Source organism: Mauremys mutica, chromosome 15 (genome assembly GCF_020497125.1).
Source record: "Mauremys mutica isolate MM-2020 ecotype Southern chromosome 15, ASM2049712v1, whole genome shotgun sequence".
NCBI lineage: Eukaryota > Metazoa > Chordata > Testudines > Geoemydidae > Mauremys > Mauremys mutica.
This window is the reverse complement of record NC_059086.1, coordinates 1,629,846-1,642,498: the sequence shown is the minus strand read 5'-3', so window position 1 is coordinate 1,642,498 and position 12,653 is coordinate 1,629,846. Positions and strand designations below refer to the sequence as shown.

At 59.9% G+C, this 12,653-nt stretch overlaps 1 protein-coding gene across 1 annotated transcript; it reads right to left on the bottom strand.

Annotated features, from left to right (window-relative positions):
- Window positions 1-4,027: 4,027 nt before the first annotated feature.
- LOC123350072 (cytochrome P450 2G1-like) lies at window positions 4,028-12,264 on the bottom strand. The gene is made up of 9 exons (XM_044988425.1): window positions 12,039-12,264; window positions 10,946-11,108; window positions 9,644-9,793; window positions 9,396-9,556; window positions 8,431-8,607; window positions 7,270-7,411; window positions 6,779-6,966; window positions 5,683-5,824; window positions 4,028-4,342 (listed from the first exon to the last, which is right to left on the bottom strand). The coding sequence occupies exons 1-9, from the start codon at window positions 12,213-12,215 to the stop codon at window positions 4,161-4,163; spliced, it is 1,482 nt and encodes a 493-aa protein (XP_044844360.1). The 5' UTR covers window positions 12,216-12,264; the 3' UTR covers window positions 4,028-4,160.
- Between the last annotated feature and the right edge of the window lie 389 nt (window positions 12,265-12,653).

The following is a 12,653-nucleotide window of genomic DNA, read 5'->3' as shown; positions in this document are numbered from 1 at the left end:
ACTAATCCACGGCCGGGCTGAGTGCGCCGGCAGGGGGGCTTCCCGCCAGCTGGCAAGGGCCACGCAGGACTCAGTACAACTCCAGCCGGTGCAGATCCCGGGGCCGGAGCCTCAGCGAGTGTAAATCAGCCTGGCGCCATTGGGACGGTGCCAACAGCCACCCACCGAGGGTCTGCCTCAGCGACGTCCGTGGAGCCAAGTGCACCAGCACAGGGGGCTAGGCCCACTCCCGCCCATGGAGCTCTGGCTGCTTGATACCCGCAGAGGGTCTGGCCCCATTGACCCCAGCGGCGCTGCGGCTGATACAGTTACCGTAGCCAGACCCACAGGGGTCTATTGACCTTGCCGTGGGCAAAGAGACCCGAGTGCGAGTGACGCTCTATGGGCTTTGCTCCTAGTCATTCCTAACGAGGTCATTTCTAGTGACTGTTAATTGCTAACACTCTGATCAGTGCCTGCTGTGGGTAGCAAAGCTTTACATTCACTTAGTCCTAATTATAACATGCTCCTGTTAATTGCTGATTCGTTCTATTATTGGCATTCATGCTCAATAAATAACAGTTGCTACTAATTGCTAACTATTAATAATTGGGTCTATTAAGCGCTAATTACTAATGAATACTTGTTAATTGCTAATAATTATTGCTTTTTAACAATCCATAATTATTCATTTCCGATGTGCATAATTAGCAGGGTATGGATTTATTAATTGTGAATACATTCAAATTCCTAATCGTTTATTGATTTTCAACTGTCAGTAATTACTCCTGGCTCACATGCCTACAAGGTGCTTTATCTGTAATTAGCATTAATGGTTAATGAGCACTTGCTAACTGCAGCTCGCTATTTGCTAATCACTGTGGTTCATTGTCATCAGTCGTTACACTCACAGCTGACCTCCCGAGCGGCCCAGCGGCGCCTTGCTCGCTAAGTACGTAGCGCTGGCATGGCACTTGCTGGGCCCCAGGCAATCCCTCCACCTCCGCGCCGCTGCCTCGCCACCAGCTTCTGCACCTCGACGCCAAGGACTTTAAACCCCCAGATAAATTTAACCCCAAGGGTTTCCTGCATGAAAACTGCACCTTCAAAGAGAACAGGGCCTTTGTGCCATTTTCTGCGGGTAAGATGCAGACCCCGGCCGAGATCAGAGCCCCGTCGCGCCGGGAGCCGCCCAGACCCCGGCCGAGATCAGGGCCCCGTCGCGCCGGGAGCCGCCCAGACCCCGGCCGAGATCAGGGCCCCGTCACGCCGGATGCTGCCCAGACCCCGGCCGAGATCAGAGCCCCGTCGCGCCAGGAGCCGCCCAGACCCCGGCCGAGATCAGGCCCCGTTGCGCCGGGAGCCGCCCAGACCCCGACCGAGATCAGGGCCCCGTCACGCCGGATGCTGCCCAGACCCCGGCCGAGATCAGGGCCCGTCGCGCCGGGAGCCGCCCAGACCCCGACCGAGATCAGGGCCCCGTCGCGCCGGGAGCCGCCCAGACCCCGGGCGAGATCAGGGCCCCGTCACGCCGGATGCTGCCCAGACCCCGGCCGAGATCAGGGCCCGTCGCGCCGGGAGCCGCCCAGACCCCGGCCGAGATCGGGGCCCCGTCGCACCGGGAGCCGCCCAGACCCCGGCCGAGATCGGGGCCCCGTCGCGCCCGGGGCCGCCCAGACCCCGGCCGAGATCGGGGCCCCGTCGCGCCGGGAGCCGCCCAGACCCCGGCCGAGATCGGGGCCCCGTCGCGCCGGGAGCCGCCCAGACCCCGGCCGAGATCGGGGCCCCGTCACGCCGGGAGCCGCCCAGACCCCGGCCGAGATCAGGGCCCCGTCACGCCGGGAGCCGCCCAGAGCCCGGCCGAGATCGGGGCCCCGTCGCGCCGGGAGCCGCCCAGACCCCGACTGAGATCAGGCCCCGTTGCGCTGGGAGCCGCCCAGACCCCGGCCGAGATCAGGGCCCCGTCGCGCCGGGAGCCGGCCAGACCCCGGCCGAGATCAGGGCCCCGTCGCGCCGGGAGCCGCCCAGACCCCGACCGAGATCAGGGCCCCGTCGCGCCGGGAGCCGCCCAGACCCCGGGCGAGATCAGGGCCCCGTCGCGCCGGGAGCCGCCCAGACCCCGACCGAGATCAGGGCCCCGTCGCGCCGGGAGCCGCCCAGACCCCGGGCGAGATCAGGGCCCCGTCGCGCTGGGAGCCGCCCAGATCCTGGCCGAGATCAGGGTCCTTTTACCAGTGAAGGAGCCTTACACAGTAATATCCCAAACCTCTATTTATTTATTAACAATCACCAAAGCAGGAGGCACCCGCTGCACATACACTGCTCGCCGCTCCCAACAGGGCAGACAAACTTTTCCCAGTGGCCAGTCACAACTAGATCGTCTGGGGACTCCAGCTTCTGCCCGGTGTCCTTGGCAGGGGATTGAGGTCTGGCAGCTCTGAGCTTGGGCTGGGGCCTGGAGTTGGTTCCAAAGAATTTTCTTTTGGACCCCAATTTAAATTGCTAAACGTGAGTCCTGCTTCACTAGACCTTCACTAAGCGTTTTACTAAAATGTTCCAAGCGAATTCTGCGTCCAGTCCTAACAGACAGCAAAACAATTCTTCACTCAACCCCAGCCCAGCCCCTTAGTGGCTCTAAACTTTCCAAAACGAGACAGGAACAACCTCCCAAACTGAGTTAAACAACAGAGAACAACAATCGCAGAACCAGCCAGAAACCACACAGAGAAACTGGAGGGCAGTGGGGACCGTGAAGGCAGAACAAGCCAGATTTCACAATCCCAGCGGTTCCTTGCCAGACAGATGCTCTCAACCAAAGTTTTCTGTAAACAACTTCAGATCGATGTCTTTAGCTGGTAGCGGTGGACACTGCTAGGCCAGGCACCTTCTCCACGGCCCCCGATTACACGGGGCTGATGCAATTTAGATGGGATGTGAGGATGTGACTTTCTGCTTCTTAGCTCACGGCTGCTGCTCTCCTCACGTGGCTGCTGCTGCTTACTGTGGAGAAAGGCTTCAGACCTAACATTATGGCCGTGTTACAGAGGGGGAAACTGAGGAAGCAGGCAGTCATGTGCCCAAGGTGACGCAGCAGGTCACTGGCCGAGCTGAGGAGAGAACCCAGGAGTCCTGGTTCCTAGCCCCGAGCTGTAATTACTAGACCCAGAAATCCCAGCTCCTGCTCTAACTACTAGACAATTCTCCCTTTCATCGATAGAATCCAGGAGTCCTGACTCCCAGCTTCCCTCCCCTTGCTCTAACACACTAGATTCTGCTGCCCTCCAAGAGCCAGGGAGAGAACCCAGGAGTCCTGGCTCCCAGCACCCCCACTCTAACCACTAGACCCCACTCCCCTCCCCGAGCCGGGGATGGAACCCAGGAGTCCTGACACCAGGCCTGGCTGAGCACAGCATACAACTGAAATCTGTTTTACACAGAATGGCTGGGGGAGGCCAGAAAACCCCTTCAGAGGTGAATCTGAGACATAACAATCCCAACAGGCCGAGGGCAGCTGCGGGGACCCCTTGCCAGCGTTTAGGGTTGCCAGGCACCTGGTTTTTGACTGGAACGCCTGGTCGAAAAGGGATCCTGGCAGCTACAGTCAGCACCACTGAGTTGGCCGTTAAAAGTCTGGTTGGCAGCACAGTGGGGCTAAGGCAGGCTTCCTACCTGCCTGGCCCGCGCTGCTGCCGGAAGTGGCCGGCATGTCCGGCTCCTAGGCATAGGGGTGGCCAAGGGACTCCACACGCTGCCCCCGCCCCAAGCACCAGCTCCGCAGCTCCCATTGGCCGGGAACTGCGGCCAATGGGAGCTGCAGGGGCAGCGCTTCTGGATGGGAGAAGCGCGCAGAGCCGCCTGGCCACCCCTACGCCTAGGAGCCGGCCATGCCAGCCACTTCTGGGAGCCACCTGAGGTAAGAGCCGCCCGCACCCTGAACCTGCTCCCGCACCCCAAACCCCTCACTTCTGTCCCCACCCCAGAGCCTGCACCCCCAGCCAGAGCCCGCACCCCCTCCTGCACCCCAATCCCCCCAGCCCAGTGAAGAGGAGCGAGTGAGCGGGTGGGGGAGAGCGAGCAACAGAGGGTGGGGGATGGAGTGAACAGGGGGCGGGGCCTCAGAGAAGGGGCGGGGCAGGAGCGTTTGGTGTTTTCCAGTCGGAGAGTTGGCAACTCTACCACCGTCAGCGCTGGCGGAGGCAGAGCTGGTAGCGTGGCGGCACCTTCCCTAAATTGCTGACGTCGGGGGCCAGGCTGAGCTGCTGGGGGTCGACGGGCGAGCGGAGGGCGAAGCGCTGCAGGATGGAGGTGAAGAAGAGGAAGAGCTCCATGCGGGCCAGGCCCTCGCCCAGGCACACCCGCTTCCCTGGGCAATAACACGTCGTTAGCACTGACCGGCCGGGCCCGGCAATCCCGGGACAATCTCCGCAGCCCTGGCTCTTACTGGGGGTTTTCCCCGTAACCCCTCCCACCTGGGCGGGAGCCAAGTGCCACCGGGGCGGGTAACCCGCCCACTTTGCAGTGTGAAAGCAGGCGAGGGCCATCCAGCGCCCGTCTTCCTCCAGCGCCTGCCCCGCCACATGCACCAGAGCCAGGCCAGTTCTCCCACTGGTCACGGGACAGAATCCACGCGGCTCCGCCCCCCAGCGTTAACCCAGGGGAGCTGCCCCCCGGGGTCCTAGCAACACACACCGGTCAGCCCGGCACCAGCGAGGACACAGGTGCCCGTCAGCCAGGCACACGGAACGACAGACTCTGTGACGGGGGAGCCACAGATCAGCCCGGGGCCAGGTGCTGCCAGCCGGTGAGTCCTTACTACAAAGACAATCACAGAGCTCGTTAAGGCTAACGGGCTGTGCTGAGTGCGAGGAGCAATGACTCCTCTCTTCTGGAGGAAGGGCAGCTCCGAAGGGCATTGCAGGGTCAACACTAACCCCTCACCCCTTGTCTACACTGACTGAAACGGCTAGTGCAGAATAGGTCCCCATGGGGATGGCTGCCTCAGGTCAGTGTCCCTGGGTAGACAAGCCCTGCAAGGAAAGCTGAGAACGGACCTCTGGGAGGAAGCAGAGAGAGAGAGAGCTTTTTGGGCACAGAGCCTGCTGGAGGGGCAGACGGGGATATTTCTGAACCAGGAAACTGCCTGCTGCTGTTTGTTTCTCCAGCGTGCACAGAAACAGGACTTTGTGGGTGTTCTCTGTCCACTGACGACAGACTTGGCTTTGATTTCTCCTCCCCGTGGAAACCAGCCGGGGGCTGGCTAAACAGCCTAGTAACATGAAGGCTGCGGAGAAGCTGGTCGCTCTGTATAAATCCATCAGGGGGTTACACCCAGGGACGGGGAAGGCCAGAAACAAATGGGGATGAACAGGCCAGGAACCAACAGCAGAGGCTAGAAATGAGCAGAAAGTTTCTAGTCCCCAGAGGCGGGAGCCTCGTGGTTCCCCTCCGGCCCTACGTTCCCGCGGGGCTCTGGGGATCGACATTAGAAAGAGCAGTAGAAAGAGCAAAAACGGATCACGGCCGAGCTGGAATTTTCACAAGCCCCCAAATAACCTGAGAGCAACAGCCTCACCCTTAGCCACCCCGCCCACCTCCCAGCACGTCCCCACACCGGGGCAGGAGGGGCGGGAAAGCCCTGGCCCCGTTTTACAGCCGGGCAAACGGAGGAGCCGGGCCGGAGCCCAGACGCCTAGAGGGACACACCTGCGGAGAAGGGCAGGAAGGCGTTCTGTCTCCTGAAGCTGCCGTTCTCATTTAGAAACCGCTCGGGGGCGAAAGCTTCGGGGTCTTTATGTTCTTCTGGGTCGAAATGCACCGTGCTCAGCAGGGGGTAGACGTACGTCCCCTGGGAAAGCAACGGAAACCAGAATGAGCCGCTGGGACTCTGCCGAAGGGAGTGTTTTCCGATCTCAGCTCCCCCGGGGCAATCCGGAATCACCCAGTGAATGCAATGGGGGGCCGGGCTGGATTCTGATCTCAGCCTCCGGGGGTCAATCCAGGGCAATGTGGGGCCGGGCTGGATTCTGATCTCAACCTCCCGGGGGTCAATCCAGTGCAATGTGGGGCCGGGCTGGATTCTGATCTCAGCCTCCGGGGGTCAATCCAGGGCAATGGGGGGCTGGGCTGGATTCTGATCTCAGCCTCCGGGGGTCAATCCAGGGCAATGGGGGGCCGGGCTGGATTCTGATCTCAGCCTCCCGGGGGTCAATCCAGGGCAATGGGGGGCCGGGCTGGATTCTGATCTCAGCCTCCGGGGGTCAATCCAGTGCAATGTGGGGTTGGGCTGGATTCTGATCTCAGCCTCCGGGGGTCAATCCAGTGCAATGTGGGGTTGGGCTGGATTCTGATCTCAGCCTCCCAGGGGTCAATCCAGGGCAATGGGGGGCCGGGCTGGATTCTGATCTCAGCCTCCGGGGGTCAATCCAGTGCAATGTGGGGTTGGGCTGGATTCTGATCTCAGCCTCCGGGGGTCAATCCAGTGCAATGGGGGGGCTGGGCTGGATTCTGATCTCAGCCTCCGGGGGTCAATCCAGTGCAATGTGGGGTTGGGCTGGATTCTGATCTCAGCCTCCGGGAATCAATCCAGTGCAATGGGGGGCCGGGCTGGATTCTGATCTCAGCCTCCCGGGGGTCAATCCAGTGCAATGGGGGGGCCGGGCTGGATTCTGATCTCAGCCTCCCAGGGGTCAATCCAGAGTCACTACCAATTGCAGTGGGGCCCGGGCTGGGTTCGGATCGCAGCTCCCCCTGGGCAATCACTGCTTTAGCCGTGCCCAGCCCCTCTCCCGGGTGGCCTCACCTGGGGGATGAGGTACCCCCGGAACCGGGTGTCTCTAATCACGGTGTGCGGGAGGCTCATTGGCAGGATGTCGCTGAATCGCTGGATCTCGTGCAGCGTGGCGTCCGTGTACGGCATCCTGCCCCGGTCCTCCACGGTGGGCACTCGGTCTCTCCCGATCACCGCGTCGATTTCCTGATGGATTTTCTCTTGGGGGGGGGCGGGAGAGAGGGGAATGAGCAGCCTCGCAGCAGGGGCAAAGCTCAGCGCTGGGCGGGGGCTGCGGGCAGGGCCGTTCCTGAGCTATAACGCAGGCTGGTCCCTGGGATCCTCGCCACGGTCTCGGGGTGGCCCGGCCGCTGGCAGGGAGCTGACCGCTGGGGATCTGTGGCCCTGACATCCATGGAGCTACAGCTGGGCTCTTGGGGGGGTTGCCCCCAGGGGAACGGGGAAATCTCGACTAAGCCGGGGAAATGTTTCCTGCCATTCTTAGGGCCGCTTCTCCGCCTCACCTTGGACCTGCGGGTATTTCAGCAGGATCAGGAAGCCGTAGCGCAGGGTGGTGCTGACGGTCTCCGTCCCGGCAAAGAATAAATTGAAGGTGGCCATGACCAGGTTCTCCATGGAAAACTCGGTAGCTGGATTCTGCTTCTCCTGGAGAAAGGTAGAAACATCACCCTCCCGACGAGCTCCTATCCAGCGCGTCCCCTCTGTCCCAAGGCGGGTCGGTACCATTATCCAGATGGGGAAATGGACGCACAGACAGGGAGGTGCCCTTCCCAAAATGACCCAAGGAGTGGCAGACTCTGTCCCAGTCCTGGGCTCTATCCACTAGGCCACGTTGCCTCCCTAAAGGGTCCTGTTAGCAAACGTCCCTCCTTTAGGATATAACATTCTCAGTGGCTGCAGTTATTGGTCCATCCTGCTGATTTAACACCCTGGCAGAGCATGTGTCCTGTCTCACGGCTGGTCCACAGATAGGATGACAACCTACTACTGCTGCCAGCAAACAGGATTACTCCTGGAGCTCATGGAGCTGAGAGCTGAGCTGAAGGTTTGAAGTCAAATACCTGCTGCCAAAAAAATGAGGCCGGGTTTTGCTTTTTTCCTCATTAAAAGAAAAAGTTTCAAGGAAAGCGGGTGTTTCCCACAGAACGATCTGTGGTGTCGGAACCGGAATTTATTGAAAATCCCAATGAGAGGTTTTCAACCGACCCTAGTGAACTCTTAGAGCAGCTACTCAAGCAGAGCAAAACTTTTCGGCTGAAATGTTCACCCCGAAATGCAGCTCAGGGGTCGACCAAAACACGCAGCGAACTCATGGTCAATTTGCGCAATTGTTTCAGCCAATACAAAATTCTGAAAAACCATTTTCAAAACAAAGTGGTTTGATCTTTTCATTTGTTCTAAAGGTTACAAGTCTGACGTGAATCAGGCCGCGCGCCCCAGCATTAAAGGCTCAAATTGTTTTCAGTTTGCCAAAAAATTCTCCTTTGCGGTCAGCCGGAAATGAATTTTTTTATTGTTTTTTTTTGGCCTAGTCAGTAGTCGGCCAGTCAAGCCAGCAGGTCTAGCTCCGCTCCGCACACGGGGTCAAGCCTGGCTGGCGAGGGAGGGGCACAGTTTACGGTCGAGCCGAGCTGAGCTCTGGGCGAGGCCCCCTTGATAATTACCTGCTCCATTTTAACCAAGAAGCAGTCGATGAAGTTCTGGGGGGCGTTGAGATCCAGGGTCGCCTGCTGCAGTTTGATTCTCTCCAAAATAAAGCTGATTATCTCCTGGGAGCATTTGCTTCCCGTTTGGTGAGGCCCAGGGATCTTCCCCAGGATGCCAGGGAAGGCATTGTACAGCTGTAAGGAGGGGAATCCGGCGGGTTAATCAGCTCAGCTTTCACTAGGGGGTCTCGTCCCTCACTAGTGACTGCTCCGCATTGAGGGTAACAACCTACTATTTCTGCTGCTTGCTGGTGCCATCCCTTTCCCTGCAGTGGTGGGGCCTGTGCTCTGGGGCTTAAGTTTGGGGGTTCTGATCCTGCTGCTGCCCCATAGGGGAGCTTGTGCTTCGTTAGCTCTTTTATGCATTGGATTATTAGACAACCACTCGTCCCAGCTAGACACTTTAGACAATGTCAACGGGTGACTTTGGCCTGTTTTTGTTTAATAAATATTAGATCATCTTCAATTTCTGCCGCACCCTCCGCCTCACCTGCCTTCCCAGATTTGATCTGAAATACACGGTATCAGCGATCGGTAAAAATCCAGCCATCTCTGGGGTGGAGCTGGCAGCTTCGCTCCTCCAGCATTGAAATACAACCACTTCTGAGGTGTGTGGGGGGGGGGTGTGGCAACTGTTTATAACAGGGCCCCCACACAGTGCTGTGATGCAGCTGCCTCCGAGATTAGGGAAAATGGGGCTCACTTGCCCAGCACTAAAATGCAGCCATGTCTGGGGTGGAACACAGCAGCAGCTTAGCAGCAACAGTTTAGGACAGGAAGTGAGGATGGGGAATTTTTGTACAGGGCGGAAGGGGATTGTAACCAGCCAGAGCTCTGGGTTGACGCTGATCAGTGGACGGTTCAGTTCTGGAAGCCTGGGGGAAAATGCCATGGACGGGGGTCAGGGTCCCTGCCGGCCATACCTGGGCCGAGGTTAAACCTGCGAAACGGAACCGCTTGAATATGAGCTTGTTCAGGGCGATGAATTTCTCGTCCTCGTAGTCAAAGCGGTTCCCGAAGACAATGGAGCAGATGATGTTGGAGACGGCCCGGCTCAGGTGAAAGATGGGATCAAAGGGTGCCCCTAGTGGAAAGGAAGGACAGAGCAATGGGACCGGGCCAATGCTCTGGGCATATTTCAGGGGAACGGAGAGAGATAAACTGGCCAGACCTTGGGTTTTCCTGAACTCCTCCAGCAGGAACTGGGCCTCCTCCTGGATCCGCTCCTCGATGCTCCGCTTGCCCATGCCGAAGTTCCGCAGCGCCGTGAGGGAGAACCGGCGCAGCTGCCGCCACCGCTCCCCGTTGGCAAAAACCACCCCTGGCAAGCGGATGATGGAGAAGCTTAGTGCTTTTCGGGCGGTGGATGGGAGATCGGGCTGGTCTCACGCACGCACGCACACGCACACACACAGAAAATCAGGCTGTTCACACACACACACAAAATTTCACTTTTGTCAGAAATGTCAAGGGTCTGGCAGAAAGCCGAAATCCCAACGGCTTCAATTCTTTTCGATTCCTGGTGCGTCATGGGAGACGTTGTGCAGCGAGGGAGCCCGGCCCATGAGCGCAGGAGACGCCCACACTACATCTCCCAGGATGCACCTTGGTCTTGCTGTGGGGGAGGTGGCACCTCATGGCAGTTGTGTTGCCATGGTGCATCCTGGGAGATGTAGTCCATCTCTGTTTTCTGCAGAAAAGAGACACTTTTCACAAAACATTTTGTTTAATTAAAAAAAAACCCCATTTGCCACTGAATCACAATTTCAACAGGGAATTTTTGACCAGCCCCACACTTTTCATTGGGTTACAGTCACGAACTGCTAACGAGATCTTCTCCCCGCAGCACACAGACAGCCTGCGGAACTCATTGCCAGGGGATGTTGTAAAGGCCAAAAGTACAACGGGGTTCAGCAAAGAACGGGATCAGTTCCTGGAGGACGGGCCCATCGGTGGCTATTAGCCAAGGGGGTCAGGACACAACCCCAGGCTCCTGGTGCCCCTCGCCGCCGACGGCCAGAAGCTGGGGCTGAACGACGGGGGATGGACCACGCGATGTTCGGTCCCTCTGACGCAGCCGGCACTGGCTGTTTTTTCTGACAGCTCGGCTCTAGCTCAATAGGAATTGAGTCAGGGCAGGTCTCTGGGCCGGAGGGAGGCAGGAGGTCAGAGCGGACCATCCCGGTGCTCCCGTCTGGCCTGGGACCCTCTGACCGCACACCCCAGCAGACGGGCTGGCGCGGAGCCGATACACAGAGTGTCTATGGCGAGGGCAGGCCCTTTGGGTCCGGTGTGGGTTTATACAGGCCCCCGCCTAGGGCCGCATGAGCGGGGAGACAAAGCGACCTGCCCATGTCAAGCAGCCGAGAGGGGAAGAGATCCCAGGTCACCAGGCTCCTGCCCCCTACACCTCCCTGCTGCCTTCCCCCCTGCACATGGGACGCTGGCGGAGACCCGGGTGGAGCGCGCTCACCGTGCCTGTTGAAATCCTTAGAGAACGCCGGGATCTCCCCGCGCCCGCTGAACTCCTCAGCCTGGTCCACCAGGGCCTCCTTCACCACCTGGTAGCCGCACAGCACCACCACCCGCCGGGAGCCCAGGTGCACCGTGAACACCGGGCCGTACTTCTCCCGCAGCTGCGCAGACGGGGAGGGAGAAAGGGGCTGAGTTTCTGAGCATCCATCAGCATGGTGGGGCTTGGCTGTGTTCGCTCCATGGCCTGTCCCGCTGGACCGGCGCATGGAACGATGGCTAAACCTCCATACGCTAGAGCAACATGGGCCCACCCACCCATCTCTCCTGCTGGCCATCCCTCCCTCCCTCCATCCACCCCCCCCATGCACCCCTCCATCCCACCACGCACCCCTCCATCCAGCCAGCCATCAATCCCTGCCTCCATCCATCTACCCACCCACGCACCCCTCCATCCATCCATCCCACCACGCACCCCTCCGTCCATCCATCCATCCATCCATCCATCCCACCACACACCCCTCCATCCATCCATCCCTCCCTCCCTCCATCTACTCCCCCACGCACCCCTCCATCCCACCACGCACCCCTCCATCCCTCCATTCATCCCCCCATGCACACCTCCATCAATCCATCCCTCCATCCATCCCACCATGCACCCTCCATCCCTCCCTCTCTCCATCCATCTCTCCCTCCATCCCCCCACGCACACCTCCATCCATCCGTCCGTCCCTCCCTCCAGCCATCCCACCATGCACCCATCCCTCCACATACCCCTCCATCCATCCATCCATCCATCTCTCCTTCCCTCCATCCATCCCCCCACGCACCCCTCCATCCATTCCTCCCTCCACGCACCCCTCCATCCCTACCTCCTTCCATCCATCCCCCCATGCACCCATCCCTCCCCACACCCCTCCATCCCTGCCTCCATCCCTGGATTGCCTCCATCCGATCAATGCCTCCCTCCAGCCCATTCCCATAGGTATCCCCCAATGGAGCTGTGGCCAGTCGCCAGCAGCTGGGGCTCGGCCCCCGGCGCCTCGGGGGAGCAGGGCCGCTCTGCCCCGCCCCAGCGGGGGATCAGAACTCACCTTCTCCAAGGAGTGGATAACCTTGGTCCTGCCCAGCTGGAGGACGTTCCCCAGCAGGGGCAGGGGGGTGGGGCCCGGCGGCAGCTGCCCTGGCTGGTTCCGGCTCTTCCACGCCGAGCCCAGCAGGATGCAGCAGAGGCCGAGGAGGAGGAGAAGGGAGGCCGACACCAGCTCCATTGGAGACGATCCGGTGGGCAGCGGGCGTCCCCGGGCGCTGAACCCCTGAGGCGGCAGCAGGACGGCCGGGTTATAAGGCCCGTGTGCTCCAGCCCGGGGGCGGTTGTGCAATCCTTTCTGATGCGCCCGGGTGGCTCACTAATCGGCGTTAGATATTAATTGCTGGCGTCGCTACAAAATTCCCCCCATGGCCACGACCCCACCGCCAGGCTCTTTCTCCAGGGGAAAGTTGAGTGGCTGCCCCCCTCAGCCTCTTGCATATGTCTAACACTGCAAAACCATCCCCAAAATATGCCAGGCCGCCGGTCTGAGAGCTCGGGCCGCGTAGCCACGGCCGCTTGGCTGGGGCGTGGGGATGAGCCCCACTCCCTGGGACGCGCTGCACCAAGGTTTTCTTTTGCAGTGTCGACATGCCCTGTGGAGTCCCACCCAGCCCAG

Excerpts from the sequence above, each read along its gene's own strand:
- LOC123350072 (XM_044988425.1), bottom strand. The coding sequence starts at position 12,215 with ATGGAGCTGGTGTCGGCCTCCCTTCTCCTCCTCCTCGGCCTCTGCTGC. Across the intron at positions 9,557-9,643 it reads GGAGTTCAGGAAAACCCAAG|GGGCACCCTTTGATCCCATC; the intron begins GTCTGGCCAGTT and ends CCTTTCCACTAG. Across the intron at positions 5,825-6,778 it reads GGGGGTACCTCATCCCCCAG|GGGACGTACGTCTACCCCCT; the intron begins GTGAGGCCACCC and ends TTGCTTTCCCAG.